This window comes from Polyodon spathula, chromosome 4 (assembly GCF_017654505.1).
Source record: "Polyodon spathula isolate WHYD16114869_AA chromosome 4, ASM1765450v1, whole genome shotgun sequence".
In the NCBI taxonomy this organism is placed as follows: domain Eukaryota; kingdom Metazoa; phylum Chordata; class Actinopteri; order Acipenseriformes; family Polyodontidae; genus Polyodon; species Polyodon spathula.
In genome coordinates, this window is record NC_054537.1 from 42,537,509 (window position 1) to 42,552,509 (window position 15,001).

A 15,001-nucleotide genomic window follows, 5' to 3' on the forward strand; every position below is an offset into this window, starting at 1 on the left:
CAGTCATTTAATCATTATACACCTGTGCTGTAATAAAACTAATAATTTTTTTAAGAAAAGCTTTATATCTATTGGGCTAAATACTTTTGACATACAAGCACAGCACACAGCCCTCTTACCTTGCTACAGGGAGCACATTGGAGCCTGTGTACATCATGATGAAGAAGAAGACCCCAGTGAGGTACATGCGAGGTAATTGGGGGTTATCTTGCATGATGTGATGCAATACAGTGGCAACTTTTTCAACCAGGATTGGGTCAAAAGTAAGCAAAAGCTTGAAAAGACAAAAAAAAAATAGAAGAAATTTACACATGAAGAAATGTAAAATTATTCTGTCATTGCTTACAATGCCGCCGAAGGCAGAAATGCACCCCGATTCAAATCGAACAATGAGTATGCATAACACCAAATGGCAAGTGGATTGTATTGGTTATCTATAGAATATCGAACAACAAATATTATTAAGTTGCTCAACAAAAAGACCAATTAAATACACTTTTCACCTGGGGAAAAGTGTTTTAGGAAAATAAAATAAAATTCAGCTTTTTGCTTTGATTCATCATCAATTAAATGTTAATCAAATCAAAAGGGTCCCCAGTGGCCCACCTTCTAATAGCACCACCGTGTAGTCTATAGGGAGAGTCATACAAGCACGGTTTATCTGATCAAGGGACCCTGACCGCCAGATTGGTTTTAGAGAGTTAGTGCGGAATATCAGATGGGGATAGTTCAGATTATAACGCTTCAGCGACCCGTGCTGGTCAAGTGCCCACCAGGCAGATACAAGCCAGGCTGGGCTTCATCCACTGGGGTTCAAAAGCTTGAGAACATTGGCTTGACAGCATAAGGTGGCCCTCATCAATCCCCTTGGCTTGAAATTGGGTTCCAGCAGTGTGGTGACATTTAACTTTGGCATTTCAAATTAGCTAAATAATTTGTATTTTATTTTTTAAATAGAGAATTGTTCAACATTTGCTTCAAGTACCATATAACTTAAATTTGGCGCCGGAGTGTTTATTTTAAATTGATCAAAATTACAAAGACGCTTAAAAGACGGCGGATTTTATTAATAATACTACGATTTTCAAAAGCTGCAATATTTTATTACATGATTTATGACATTTTACAAGTATCGCAGTTGCTTATTTTCTGTAATACCCCCCCCCCCCAAACTTTTCTACATTTTATTGTGTTACAACATGGAATCAAAATGGATTTAATTAGGAGTTTTTGCCATTGATCAACACAAAAAAAGTCCATAATGTCAAAGTGAAAAATAAAATCTACAAATTGTTCTAAATTAATTACTAATACAAAACAGAAAAGAATTGATTGCATAAGTATTCACCCCCTTTGCTATGACACACCTACATAAGCTCTGGTGCAACCAGTTGTCTTTAGATGTCACATAATTAGTTGAATGGAGTCCATCTGTGTGCAATTAAGGTGTTTCACATGATTTCAGGTTAAATACACCTGTCTCTGGGAGGTCCCACAGTTGGTTAGTACATTTCCTAACAAAAACTACATTATGAAGACGAAGGAATATTCAAAGCAAATCCGGAATAAGGTTCTTCAAAAGCACCAATCAGGGGTAGGATATAAGAACATTTGCAAGGCACTGAATATCACCCGGAGCACAGTAAAGTCCATTATTCAGAAATGGAGAGAATATGGCACAACTGTGAATCTGTCTAGAACAGGCCGTCCTCAAAAACTGAGTATCCGGGCGAGAAGGGCATTAGTCAGGGAGGCCACCAAGAGGCCTATGGCAACCCTAAAGGAGTTACAGTGTGCCACGGCTGAGCTGGGAGAGACTGTGCATACGGCAACAATAGCCTGGGTGCTTTACAAAACTGGCCTTTATGGGAGAGTGGCAAAAAGAAAGCCACTGTTGAGAAAAAGTTACATCAAATCTCGCTAGAGTTTGCCAGAAGGCATGTGGGATACTCTGAGACCAGGTGGAAGAAGATTCTATGGTCTGACGAGACCAAAATAGAGCTTTCCGGCCTCAACGCTAAACGCTATGTTTGGCGCAAACCTAACACCGCACATCATCCTGAGAGCACCATCCCTACCGTGAAGCATGGTAGTGGCAGCATCATGCTATGGGGATACTTCTCTGCATCAGGGCCTGGAAAGCTCGTGAAAATAGAGGGCAAAATGGATGCAGCAAAGTACAGAGAAATTCTGGAGGAAAACCTGCTGAAGTCTGCAAGAGACCTGGGACTTGGGAGAAGATTCATCTTCCAACAGGACAATGACCCCAAACCTACAGCCAAAGCCACACTGGAGTGGCTTAAAAACAAAAAGGTCAATGTCCTGGAGTAGCCCAGTCAAAGCCCGGACCTCAATCCAAATGAGAATATGTGGAAAGAGTTGAAAATTGCTGTTCACCAAAGGTCCCCATCCAACTTGATGGAGCTTGAGCAATTTTGCAAAGAAGAATGAAAAATTGCAGTGTCCAGATGTGCAAAGCTTGTAGAGACTTATCCAAATAGACTCATGGCTGTAATTGCTGACAAAGGTGCCTCTACCAAACATTGACTCAAGGGGGTGAATACTTATGCAATCGATTATTTTCTATTTTGTATTTGTAATTAATTTAGAACAAATCTGTAGATTTTATTTTTCACTTTGACATTATGGACTTTGTGTTGATCAGTGGCAAAAACTCCTAATTAAATCCATTTTGATTCCATGTTGTAACACAATAAAATTTGTAAAAGTCCAATACTTTTGAGAGCCACTAGACGTGCTAGATTGAGATTACTATGTGTGTGTACATTAGTTTGTAATGTACGTGCTAGACTGAGGTTACAATCAGTGTTGCCCGTGTATTTGTTTACTGTATGTGTTTTTTTTTTTTTTTTAGTAGGGGGAGAAAAAAAAATTGATTTATTGATAGCGGCGTTTATTTCGAGGGCAGCCTCTATTATAAAGCTGATATATGACTGCAGCGTCAATATGAGAGTATCTTTAATACGAGGGTGGTGCCAAATTGAAGTAATACGGTGATACATTACAAGGTACACTGGTGAACCAACTGTTTGAGTGGTGACTACGCTGTGTGGATTTTTAACGTGTAACTGAGTGGTGACCACGCTGTGTGGATTTTTAACGTCTAACTGTTTGAGTGGTGACTGCACTGTGTGGATTTTTAACGTCTAACTGTTTGAGTGGTGACTGCGATGTGTGGATTTTTAATGTGTAACTGAGTGGTGACTGCGCTGTGTGGATTTTTAACATCTAACTGTGAGTGGTGACCGCACAGTGTGGATTTTTAACGTGTAACTGAGTGGTGACCACGTTGTGTGGATTTTTAACATCTAAATGTTGGAGTGGTGACCGTGTTTTTTTTGTTTTTTTTTTTCAAAACGTCTTCAGCAATCTTTGGTGTAGAAGGCCTACTTTTAATTGTTATAACAAAGCGTATCTTTTTGTTGCTACTGAACCTTTAGTCGCAGAGCGTGTATTTCATTGTCTGTACACGTCTCCCAACATTGTTTGAAATCAGTATTTAACCATAAACAGTCAAAGATTGCTCAATTCATTTTTTATAATTTTACTTTGAAAGTAATACAGGAATAATTGCTGAATGTTCAAGTCAAGTAACCACACCAATATCTCTCCATTCGGACTTGATACTTCCCCTATCACTACCAGCAAGACAAACGTCTAATAGATTTACCTGAACCTCGGCACTTTGAAGGTAATCGTCAAGCCTCCACACAACTACAAAGGTTTCACTATAAATTACACTCTGTAATAATTTCCCTACAACTCTTTCAATTATGCTATGTTTCTCTTTTCATTGACTGCATTTTGGTTTCTTTTTTCTGTCTTTATGTAAATTTTCAAAGCAGGGGTTCAAAACAAAACAAAGTTTTTTTCCCTGTTTTGTAAACGTGATACAAAGCAGGGGGATGAAATAATGTAAATAAATAACATTTGTTTATATCACGTCGTTTTTCTTTTCTAAATTAAAGGCTATAAAAAAATGACAGCTTGTTTTTTTTAATTGTTTTTTATAAACTTGACCAAAGCAGGGGCATGTTATAACTTGGAAACAAAACTAGTCCAAAATCCATTGAACTACAAACATAACCATCACATCTGTTTAATAAATAAATAAATAAATAAATAAATAAATGGTCAGGCACACCGCTGTACCGCACAATGCATTGTGTCCTAAAATGTGTTCTCTCAGTTAAAATTTATTTGAGTTGGACCCAGATGATTAGGATCAGATGCTATCTTTTTGGCTGCTACAGAGAGCCAGGTTAGGTCAAAAGAAGACAGAAAAGGGCTGATGTAAAACATTCATTGTGTGTGGTCATATATCATAATACATGTTGTTAACTGGCATGAATGCTTACCTGAACAATATGAGGAAGACAAGTGCTGTCAGTAAGAAGCCTTTTAGCCCGTGGAAGAGGTCTGATGATTGCGTTCTCTTGATCCCTAAGGGCACAATAAGGCATTAGCAGACCATGGCATACTCCAAAAGCCTGCTTTCCTCTCTCTCAATTACATAAATGCAAATTATGTCTGCCGAGTTTCACGTAATCAAAACAGCACCCCATTTTCCTTAAAATTGAAGTTTCTGATGTCATCAAAAATGCAACGTGTATGATGCTTTTACTGTAAATGGCCCACAGTAATTACAGAATCGTGCTAAATCATGCAATACAAATCCTGACATTTCTGTATGAAGCAAAAGACATATGCCTTTGTCCAGGCACATCTGAGTTGATCAGCTTTTAAAAATACAAAATGAGCTTTAAAGGCACTGCATTATGAACTAAATGCGAGACTCACACCACAAATGCACCACCTACCCATTATAAAAAAAAAAAAAAAAGAAGACTACACTGTACCTGCTGGGGAAATAAGAACACATAGTGATAAGCATGTTGAGAATCAGAGTGGCCAGGTCTGTCTCATTCAGCACAGCTTGTCCCGCAGCCAGGAGGCACCACTTTAGCTGGGGGATAGCCTGTAACGGGCGCCAGCCATCCATGCCCTGTGCCCAGCATCGCGTCTTTGGAGTCAGAACATTGGTTTTCCAGAATTCCTGCATCTAAAAATCAGGAAGAATTGGTGCTGTGATCAAACACTCAAGACCTAGAATCCAAACCAATGTTCCACACTGGCACACATAAATGTCTGGTGACATTTTTATCCAATCACATTCTGCGCAAACATCCCTTGCATCTGTGTTTGCACTGAGAAGAATGGAAGACATACCAGCAAACCATCGGCGATCTAAAGGTGTATACATTGTATATACTTTCATTTTGGTCCTGTTTATTTGCAGTATTACTGGTTTACTTTCATGTTATATTGGTATAACTTGCTTGTTATTGCAAATTAAATATAACATACAAGGTTGATTCAGACACTGGAAGTAAAGAAGAGCTTAATGTGTGATTGGGGGGTTCTGAGAACAATGCCTTTGAAAGAAAGTTTTACTTTGTGAAAAGGATGATGATGATGAAGACCTGGAGCCGAAACCATCCTTTGATTTTGCAATGGAGTATACAGCAATAGAGCAAAACACCCTTCTGTTCATCTCTGCATGTTTTCAATAAAGCAAAACACCCGCCGTTCATCTCTGCATGCTTTCAATAGAGCAAAACACCCCACCGTTCATCTCTGCATGCTTTTAAAAAAGCAAACACCCCACTGTTGATCACTGCATGCTTTCAATAGAGCAATACACCCCTCTGTTCATCTCTGCATCCTTTCAATAGAATAATACACCCCTCCATTCAACTCTGCTTGCTTTCAGGGTGTTCACATTCCTCTGTGTGAGTATGCGTCCTATAGTAATATTGTGCATTTTACTGTTTACAGAAACTGTTTATAAAAACTATTTTTATTCCTCAGAAATCTTGTGTTTTGTATGTACTATACTGTATACAAATAAACTGTTTATTTTATTGTTTATTGAATGCATTGCTATTTACAAAAACAATTTTGTTGTGTATGATGTCTTATTTTTTTCAAAAAAACAAATATTTTTTTATTGTTCATAAATTAAAAGTACATATCAAATGTGTGTGTGTCCTACTTATTTTACTATGTTTTACTGGCATTCAGGGGCTTAAAGGGTTAACAGAAATGTTATATACTGTATCTATCATTGATGTATGTTTTATTTTCTTTCTAATAGTACTTTATAGTAATTTCAGGGGTAAAAATAGCAATTCATTATTTCAAAATCTGATACCTGGCATGCACCTTCATTTTTACATCTGGGGTTGAAGGGGTTAATAAGACAACTGGGCATGTTATCTATACACTGGGGCTAACTAAGCTTGTAGTAAAACCTGGAATATGTGAAACTGGTATGCAACAGGAGCTTATTTCCATCCCTGTTTTATCTAGTCCATTGAGAAAGAATGTTGGAAACATACTGTGCTTTTAGTACTTTAGGTTGGGACTTTTAACAAAATATTGTTGTACGCAAAAATTAATATGATGAAACGCAACAAAAGAGCAATCTTACTTTAATACATGACAACCCTTTAGGATTCCATAATTTTACAATGTATACAACAGCAGAAGTGATTAATAATGAAAAGTTAAGCATACATACCCTTAAATTAAAGGTTATTCTTATTAACCCATAGCAGCCCATTTATTCAGTGCCTGTCAGGTGCGTCAGGTTCAATTTATTTTCACACACACTGTTTATTTTACATGCACTGTTTAAAAGTAAACGGGTCTAAAAGTGCATATCAACAGGATACTCAGTACTGCATCTCCAGTCAAGCCCTACCCCTTGTTCGCTGTATTTATCATATACCTCTTCATAGTCGTGCATACTGATAAATCATCTCCTGATCACTCGCTTTATCACTCAAACTCCTCAATAATGTGATCCAAGTCATTATTTTATTACTATAACATCTCAAAAAGGTCTGTAAATGTAGCAGATATTCTTTGTGCGCTGGATGCAGAAGCAGCTATCTTCTTTGTTTATGTCCTTCTTATCTCTGTGATGCAGGGGCCATGTGTATTGCTCAGATCCGCCCCTTTTTTCAGCTTCTCTCAGCTCCTATCGGACACACATGGCCACAGAAAGGTTTTCTCTGCTTTTTCCACTGAAAAACGACTAGAGACCTGTGCTTGACGTCTTTTTGATGATGTCATACAGGTCAAACCAGAAAGGGAAAAGCGTAATGTCGGACAGCAAAGGGTTAATGAAAGGTTAAGCACGAATTACCTCTTCAAAGCTAAATGGGCCTCTTCTTTCTTTATCTGCATTTCCAAAGTACCACTCCTTCTCACTTTCCCTCTTCATATCTGGCGAAGCTTCAATAACATTACTCTAGGAAACAGAAAAGTATTCCACAACAAAACAGATTCATAGACACAATTAGAACCTCAAGCTACACAATTTGAAGCACTGTAAAGTTCTAATCAAACTAGGAGACCCTTACCTGCAGTGGCACTGTAGCCCTGCTTGTGTGAAGATGAGCCAGTGCAAGTAAATCTACAAGAATTCGTACACCATTGGAATCCATGACTTCCTTCACATTTTTCTGCAAAACCAAAATGGAAACTAGTGAGGTTAGATGGTAACAGATAGCAACTAGTGAGGACAGTCTGGTGACATAAATGTTGTTTAGCAGTACTAATTTTACAAATAAGAGAATACAAATGGGTTTCTCACCTTGTTCAGAATGAGTTTGTTTAGGAATAGGATAAGTCTGTCTCTCTCTAGTCTGTCAGTACACTGTAAACAGAAAGAGTTAAACATATATATATTGGTCTGTAGCTAATATATAGCTAATTTCTACCCAGGTTTTAAGGCAGGGGTAATAGTTACTAACACCATGCGAAATGTGCTGTAAAACAGACCATGAACAACAGAATCATGTTCTTTACCACTTGATATGTATTTTCTACAGTTATTCTCAAGTACCCTCCAGATGGGATTCCATAGACCAAAAACTAATATGGTCTCCCTAAACTTATTTTGAGTAGCACTTTTGAAGTCTTAAATGTATAGGAACGCTCTGCAGATTCATTCAAATAGTATGGCCCATTTGAAATAAGTAAATACTCTTTATTGAAGTGGTTTACAGTTTTGCTATATTTCACAGGAACCATTGTACAAGACAGCAGATAAAGACTGCATATGTACCAGATACTGTCCAACCCAGAACACCTTCTATTTAAATGTTGAACTGCACGTTTTGAATTCACATGTATTGTCATTGAAAGTTAATAATCAATTAACTTGTAACAGTTCATCTTTACCTGATCCTCACTAACTAAATTATGCACAAGTGATGAAAACACATGATTGGTATTCACTTCATCCACAAGCATGTTTCCAATGTAGTATTATTGGGGATATTTAGGTTGTGTAAAAGGCTGTCAGACAGTTAAGCTACTAAGTATCTGAAACAACAAGCTGTCAATGGGACAACTGCAAACTGCGCATATTATATTTGTATCTTCCATTTCCATGTTTTACAGACAACAAAATAAACTATATCTCACTAGAAATGATTATAAATTATTTATAGCATGATAGTTCCATTTAAGCACTGCATTTCAGGGTTGCTGGAAGGTTTCCAGTCTATCTATGTTCAATCAAAACCACTGTTTGCTACCATATAAAATGGCTTAACATGGTCAGAATAAGACATGAATGGTGTCTTTTCTTAAATTCTACCTGAGCTTAAATTAATACTCACCTATTTCAGTAATAGTAAATTAGTCAAAAAACATTTTATGCAAACTATGCATAGACCTCACACTATCTAACAACATAAAAACAGAACAAGCTGTTCATTGCACCAGGTCTGCTGCAGCTCTAATAAACGTGGTTCTACATATTGTGACATTCACTGCCGTAAAACAAGCACTTACCCTATCCAGCATTCCAACTATATATTTTGTATCAGTGAAGGGTCCGATTTCCTCATAGCATTTTCCATAAACAATGGCCAGTGCTTGCAAACATAAGCACTTCATGTTCACTTTTGGCGTAAGTAGGAAACGATGATAGAGTTCATTGAAGAATTCGTACCTGTGGGCAAAAAAAACATGCAGCTCATAGAACGGTGACCCTCACAAAGTGTTCAGTGGGCCTACGTACTGCCCAGGGCTGGGAGGAAGTGCATTGTAGGAGGACTGTGTGGGGAAGACCACATCAAGCCCTAAACTCACAATAAATACATGTAGCACTCACGATCTTTTGATAGCTCTTGTTTCTTCACCCTCGTCTTCCTCTAAAAGCAGCCGCAGGTAATAATCTCCAATTTTGATTTCATCTGAAAGGCACTCATATTTAACCTAGAATTATGGGAAAGCAAATAAAAAGGTTTCCGTTGTCTAACACCTAAAATAATGTTCAACTTTGTTGACCACATTAAATGGGGGGAGGAGATGAGGATATAATTGATGTATCTTCCCCCCTTCAGTCGTGTTCTTTCACAGACTTGCATGTTAGTTAACAATAAAAAATATAGTATAAAAATGACTGAGTAGGCATGATCTACAGTGCCTATAGAAAGACTACACCCTCAAACTTTTTTCACATTTTGTTGTGTCAGTGCCTCAGAGTTTCACATATTTAAATGAGAATTTTTTTCCACTTATCTACATACCATACTCGACACAGTTAAGGGAAAAAAAAGTTTTTACTAAGAAAAAAAAACATATTAAATACAAAACTGAAAGATCATAATTGGACAAGTTTCCACCCCCACTGAGTTAATACTTGGTGGAAGCACCTTTGGCAGCAATTACAGCTGTGAGTCTGTTGGGACAGGTCTCTACCAACTTTGTACACCTAGATTTGGCAATATTAGACCATTCTTCTTCACAAAACTGTTCAAGCTCTATCAACTTCCTTGGGGAACGTTAATGTACAGCAATCTTCAAGTCATGCCACATATTTTCGATTGGATTTAGGTCAAGAATCTGACTGGGCCACTCAAGGACATTTACCTTTTTGTTCCTTAGCCACTCCAGTGTAGCTTTGACTGTGTGCTTTGGGTCGTTGTCATGCTGAAAAGTGAACTTCCATCCCAGTTTTAGCTTTCTTGCAGAGGGCAGCAGGTTTTCCTCAAGGACTTCTCTGTACTTTGCTCCATTCATTTTTCCTTCTATCCTGACAAGTGCCCCAGTCCCTGCTGATGTGAAACATACTCATAACATGATGCTGCCACCACCATGCTTCACAGTAGGGATGCTGTTCTTCGGGTGATGCGTTGTGTTGGATTTGCGTCAAACATAACGCTTTGCATTTAGGCCAAAAAGTTCCATTTTAGTTTCGTCAGACCACAAAACTTTTTGCCACATGGCTACTGAATTTCCCAGAGTGTTTTTCTGCATACTTCAAAACGGGATTCAAGGTGGGCTTTGTTGAGTAATGGCTTCCTTCTTACCACCCTACCATACAGGCCAGATTTGTGGAGTGGTTGGGATATCACATGCACAATTTGACCAGTCTTGGCCATAAAAGCCTGTAGCTCTTGCAAAGCTGTCATTGGTCTCTTGGGAGACTCTCTGATCACTCTTCTTCTTACTTGGTCAGCCAGTTTGGAGGGACGGCCTGATCTAGGCAGAGTCTTGGTGGTGCCATACACATTCTACTTCTTAATAATCGTCTTGACCGAGCTCCAAGGAATATTCAAGGCCTTTGCTATTTTTTTATACCCATCCCCTGATCTGTGCCTTTCAACAACTTTGTCCCGGTGTTCTTTTGAAAGCACCTTGGTGTTCATGGTTGAGTCTTTGCTTTGAAATGCACTACCCAGCAAAGGGAACCTACAGGAACTGCTGAATTTATCCTCAAATCATCTGAATAATTTAAACACAGGTAGAGGCCACTTAACTTGGTGTGTGATTTTGAAGGCGACTGGTTACACCTGAGCTAATTTAGGATTGCTATTACAAGGGGGGGTGTGGACACTTATCCAACCAAGCAATTTCATTTTTTATTTTTCATTTATTTTCTACAAATTTCTAGAATCTTTTTTTCACATGGAAGTTGTGGGGTAGGATGTGTAGATAAATGAAAAAAGGAAACAAAAAGGTGAAAATTTTGAAAGGGGGTGTAGACTTTCTATAGGCACTGTACATCTAAAACCACTGTATTCCATTGCCGATTGGTAGTTACTGCACAGGACCTTCATTTTTTTTTTTTTTTTTTTTTTTTTTTAAATCAGAATTTAGTGCATGCTCTTGGTATCAAATAAAAACGTGATAATTTAAATCAAGTTCAATTCTACACCTGTACATGGCACATTTCCAATGGAAAAGAATGGGAATAGATTTTAAACAGCAAACTTGATTCTTTGCATTCATCGTTTTGAGTTACACTACAAAAGGCCACTACGGTATTAAAGTCCACTACGTCAGTACACATCTTACTTCAAACTCCTGATGGTTCCATGAGATGACACTTGCACTGCCCAGCTCTCGGTCGATGTTAAAAGCCCGCATTTCTCCTTCAAGGGCATCTCGTAATTCTTCCCTTGTTTTGTGGTTCCAAATCAAGTTTGACCTTGCATGATCAACCTGGAACCTTGAAGGGCAGGTTACAAACAAAGTCATGAAAGTTTATCTCCTCAAGAGATGTCTTCTGACATTACTGGATAACTTCTGATGCCCTATGCACCCTCTTTACTAGGACACCTCTGAACACTCAGAGGTAGCTATTTGATGCTGTTAATCTAATTATTTGTATTTCTTCTATATTACCAACAATCAACACTTTTTTACGGGTGTAGCTCCAGTTCATTAGAATGTACTGCCCATTTTATGAGGAAACCTAAAGTTTTTTGACCTCAACACATTAGTCATACTGGGTCAGATGTCACATTAGCCTGCTGTGTTTAAATCAACCTGCAAATATGTAGGCAGTACCTGGCCTTTGTGATATAAGGTTTTGAGGGTGCAAAGACAACAGGTTAAAAATGTATTATAGCTAATTTGGCACCATACATGTAGTAAAAGAGTTCCCAGTTGACTTCTATTTTGATTCTCTGTCTTCTTTTTCTTAATATGACTGGTTTTTGGTTGGTATTCTGCAAAAGGTGAGAGAATACATGTTAGCTACAATTACAATATTTTAAAAGCAGCAAGTACACAGTACTGCAGCCTAATTTAGCATCAGCAATAAAGAATAGCTGTTCACCACAACTTGCATTCACAGTATTGTGGAAAAAAAACTTCTTGTAGCAAATGCACAAAGTTCCAACAAGTTATTCTGAAGATATTTACCAATATCGCACCATAGCACATGGAAATGCAATAAGACAACAGTGAAAAAAATAAGGTTAGAGCTGCCATTAACCCAGACTGACAACTCATGCAAAGGCCTATCATTAAGACTCGCATACGGATTCCCTCAAGAGCTTGTGTAGGTATGACCAGTATCTTTTAGAGGATACTACTGGACTTTTAAGTTCACTAGAATCCCTGCTTTACATAAAACCCAATTTTCTAAAATTACAACCAGCATTATTTAATTCCAACATAACCTCAGATGTTAGTACTATTAGATAATGTGACAGAAAATGGTTTATCAGTAAGAATATTCTTATGTGGCAGTTGTACGGATCAGATTATGCATCCTGTTGCTTATTAGAAATTCTTCAAATTCAGTCTTTTGTCCCATTAATTTCTAAGCAGCATTTCATGCACTAGAAAGCAGTTCTACAAAGACACCCTGCCATAAATAACAACTTTTACTTACCATGTTATTTCTGTCCTGCTATATTGATTGAGAGGAACATGAAAAGAATACACAAAAAAGACAGGAAGGATGGAAAGACAACAGAAATAAATTAATGTCCTTTTCTTTGAATGCAGTAAACAGCTGAGACTCAATGGCTTGTGTGGTTTTGGTTAAATGAAAATACTTAAGTTTCATTTAATAGTTTTTGACTGATAAATTACAAGTCAATTACTTACACAAACTAGAACTGACTATAACTTCAGATAAACCATGTAATTATTACAGTCATCAGTATCAGTCTACTGGCAAAAACAATATTTTTCTTGGTAATGGATCTACCTTAATATACAGAAGTCTACAACACATACTGAAATGTGCTCATAAGGGGTAAAAACGTATACTGAATAATAAAATGAAGTTACTGCACAAGACAAATTTAGCATTGAGTATAGCTGACAGAAGCTAACAGACCAATATTTGAAATTGCTCAGACAAGCAAGGTCAAGGAAGATTTTTTTTTTTTTTTTTATATAGAGACAAAGGGTACCTTGAGTTATATTTGTCTAAATTAGCTAAATGGCATTGAATAAGTAGCCACCCAAACCCAAAGGAAACCCAAAATACAACAGGAATAATAAAATAAAAAAACTAAAAACTAAAAATATTCTGAGATGTACTGTAAGCACATGCTTGTGGAAACCTGGAATTCTAGAAAGTATAATGCCTCATGGAGCACCAACATATACTGTCTTCTTAACTGCAAAATCACTCTCAATGTGAGAATGTGACTTGCATACAATGCCAGGCTAATATATTAAGAATAAGCATTTATTTTTTTGAGGTAGGTAATGATGTTAACTTAATAAACTGTTTACATTAAGAATTTTTTAAGGTGTTAATTTTGGATAATAAAAGAAACCAAACTTGGCTGCAACTAAATGAGGAATTTCGTGAGGGACCAGACTAGGACATGATCTGGAACAGGAACAGGTTTTAGTCTTTTCGCAAAATCATTTTTGCGAAAAGCAAAATCGCCAACAGCGATTTGAGGATGCTGCTTGTGCATTATGATGATTTTTCTTCGGACAGAAAGTTCCAAGCAGTATTTATGTCATATGTAAAAAACTAGAACATTAATATTATGGGTCAAATATAGATATAAAAATCTCACTGTACAGTACAGACCATAATAAAATCAAGGCTACGTTTATTGTATTCTGCCATGTACAGTTGTAATTGATCTATTAGAATACAATGAATTAGCAGTACAGCTACGGTCAAAAGTTTTGCATCTCCCTATAGAATCATATAATTTTGCTTCGTAGAGTCTAATGAAGCCTGCTGAATAATGTTACGTTAACATATCGAATTACATGCTGCTTTGTAATTTTCCATACTTAAAACTGACAGTAATTAAAAAATGTGACATTTCAAAATCTAACATGAAATACTGAACTACTTTTATACCTTCCGGTAGACACTTGCTATATCGTTCTGTAGTTTCTTTGTTAACATCTAAATTATCTTAATCTAGTTTTTGCTTTAATTATTTTTTTAATTATGTAGATGATGCAAAACTTTTGGTCATAACCGCATGTTTCACTGCATGGAACTGCTCCTCAATCAGACCAGGCTGTTCGACCGAACAAGCAGAACACCTTCCACGGCAAGAGGATGGAGTGGGTTGTCCAGTTCTGTTCGGTCTCACGAAATTACATCTTAAGTCACAGAGTTAAGATTTCATAATATTGACGATTTATTTTAGTTTCTAAGATTCTAAATGAGCAATACTGTTGGGTTTCCTTTAGCTTTAAAAAGCTATTATTGTTTAGTCCTTTCAATGTGATTAATTCAGGTTTTTATTGTATGTACAATGGACCCTGTCTTTTATGGTATGATACAATGCTACGTGACAGAGAGACTCAGCTGTCCTCAGCTGGGGAAGAAGACTGCACATAAGATGACACTCTTGTATATTAACGAACAGGGCCAACTGCACACAATAACTTACACACTTGGAGTATTTTCAATCCCATAGAACATTGCCTTGTAGAAACACGTCACTGCACTCCAATCTCTTTCTGATATAGGCTGTTCTTAATTATTTGTTTTTAAAGTGTTGGCAAATTTTCAGATAAAAAGAACTAGTACCAGCACCACACATACATAATGTTGTTTTTGTTTTAATATCTTAAGGTAAAATACTACAATTACAGACTGCATATACAAATTAAAATTACAGTATTCATTCTGATTAACAAATAAGGTAATTGTCATTGAATAAGCTTT

The 15,001-nt window shown here is 37.1% G+C and overlaps 1 protein-coding gene across 3 annotated transcripts in view; it reads right to left on the reverse strand.

The window, feature by feature from the left end:
• Nucleotides 1–15,001, reverse strand: part of LOC121314554 (dnaJ homolog subfamily C member 13-like) — an 87,120-nt gene that overhangs the window by 31,335 nt on the left and 40,784 nt on the right. For all 3 annotated transcript variants that reach the window (XM_041247948.1, XM_041247947.1, XM_041247949.1), the window contains exons 21-31: nucleotides 12,731–12,748; nucleotides 11,977–12,059; nucleotides 11,404–11,557; nucleotides 9,215–9,318; nucleotides 8,893–9,052; nucleotides 7,685–7,747; nucleotides 7,452–7,553; nucleotides 7,235–7,339; nucleotides 4,881–5,083; nucleotides 4,380–4,464; nucleotides 120–274 (exon numbers count right to left, since the gene is read on the reverse strand). In XM_041247948.1, the coding sequence (XP_041103882.1) occupies nucleotides 120–274; nucleotides 4,380–4,464; nucleotides 4,881–5,083; nucleotides 7,235–7,339; nucleotides 7,452–7,553; nucleotides 7,685–7,747; nucleotides 8,893–9,052; nucleotides 9,215–9,318; nucleotides 11,404–11,557; nucleotides 11,977–12,059; nucleotides 12,731–12,748 (1,232 nt within the window). The remainder of the gene's footprint in view (nucleotides 1–119; nucleotides 275–4,379; nucleotides 4,465–4,880; nucleotides 5,084–7,234; nucleotides 7,340–7,451; nucleotides 7,554–7,684; nucleotides 7,748–8,892; nucleotides 9,053–9,214; nucleotides 9,319–11,403; nucleotides 11,558–11,976; nucleotides 12,060–12,730; nucleotides 12,749–15,001) is intronic.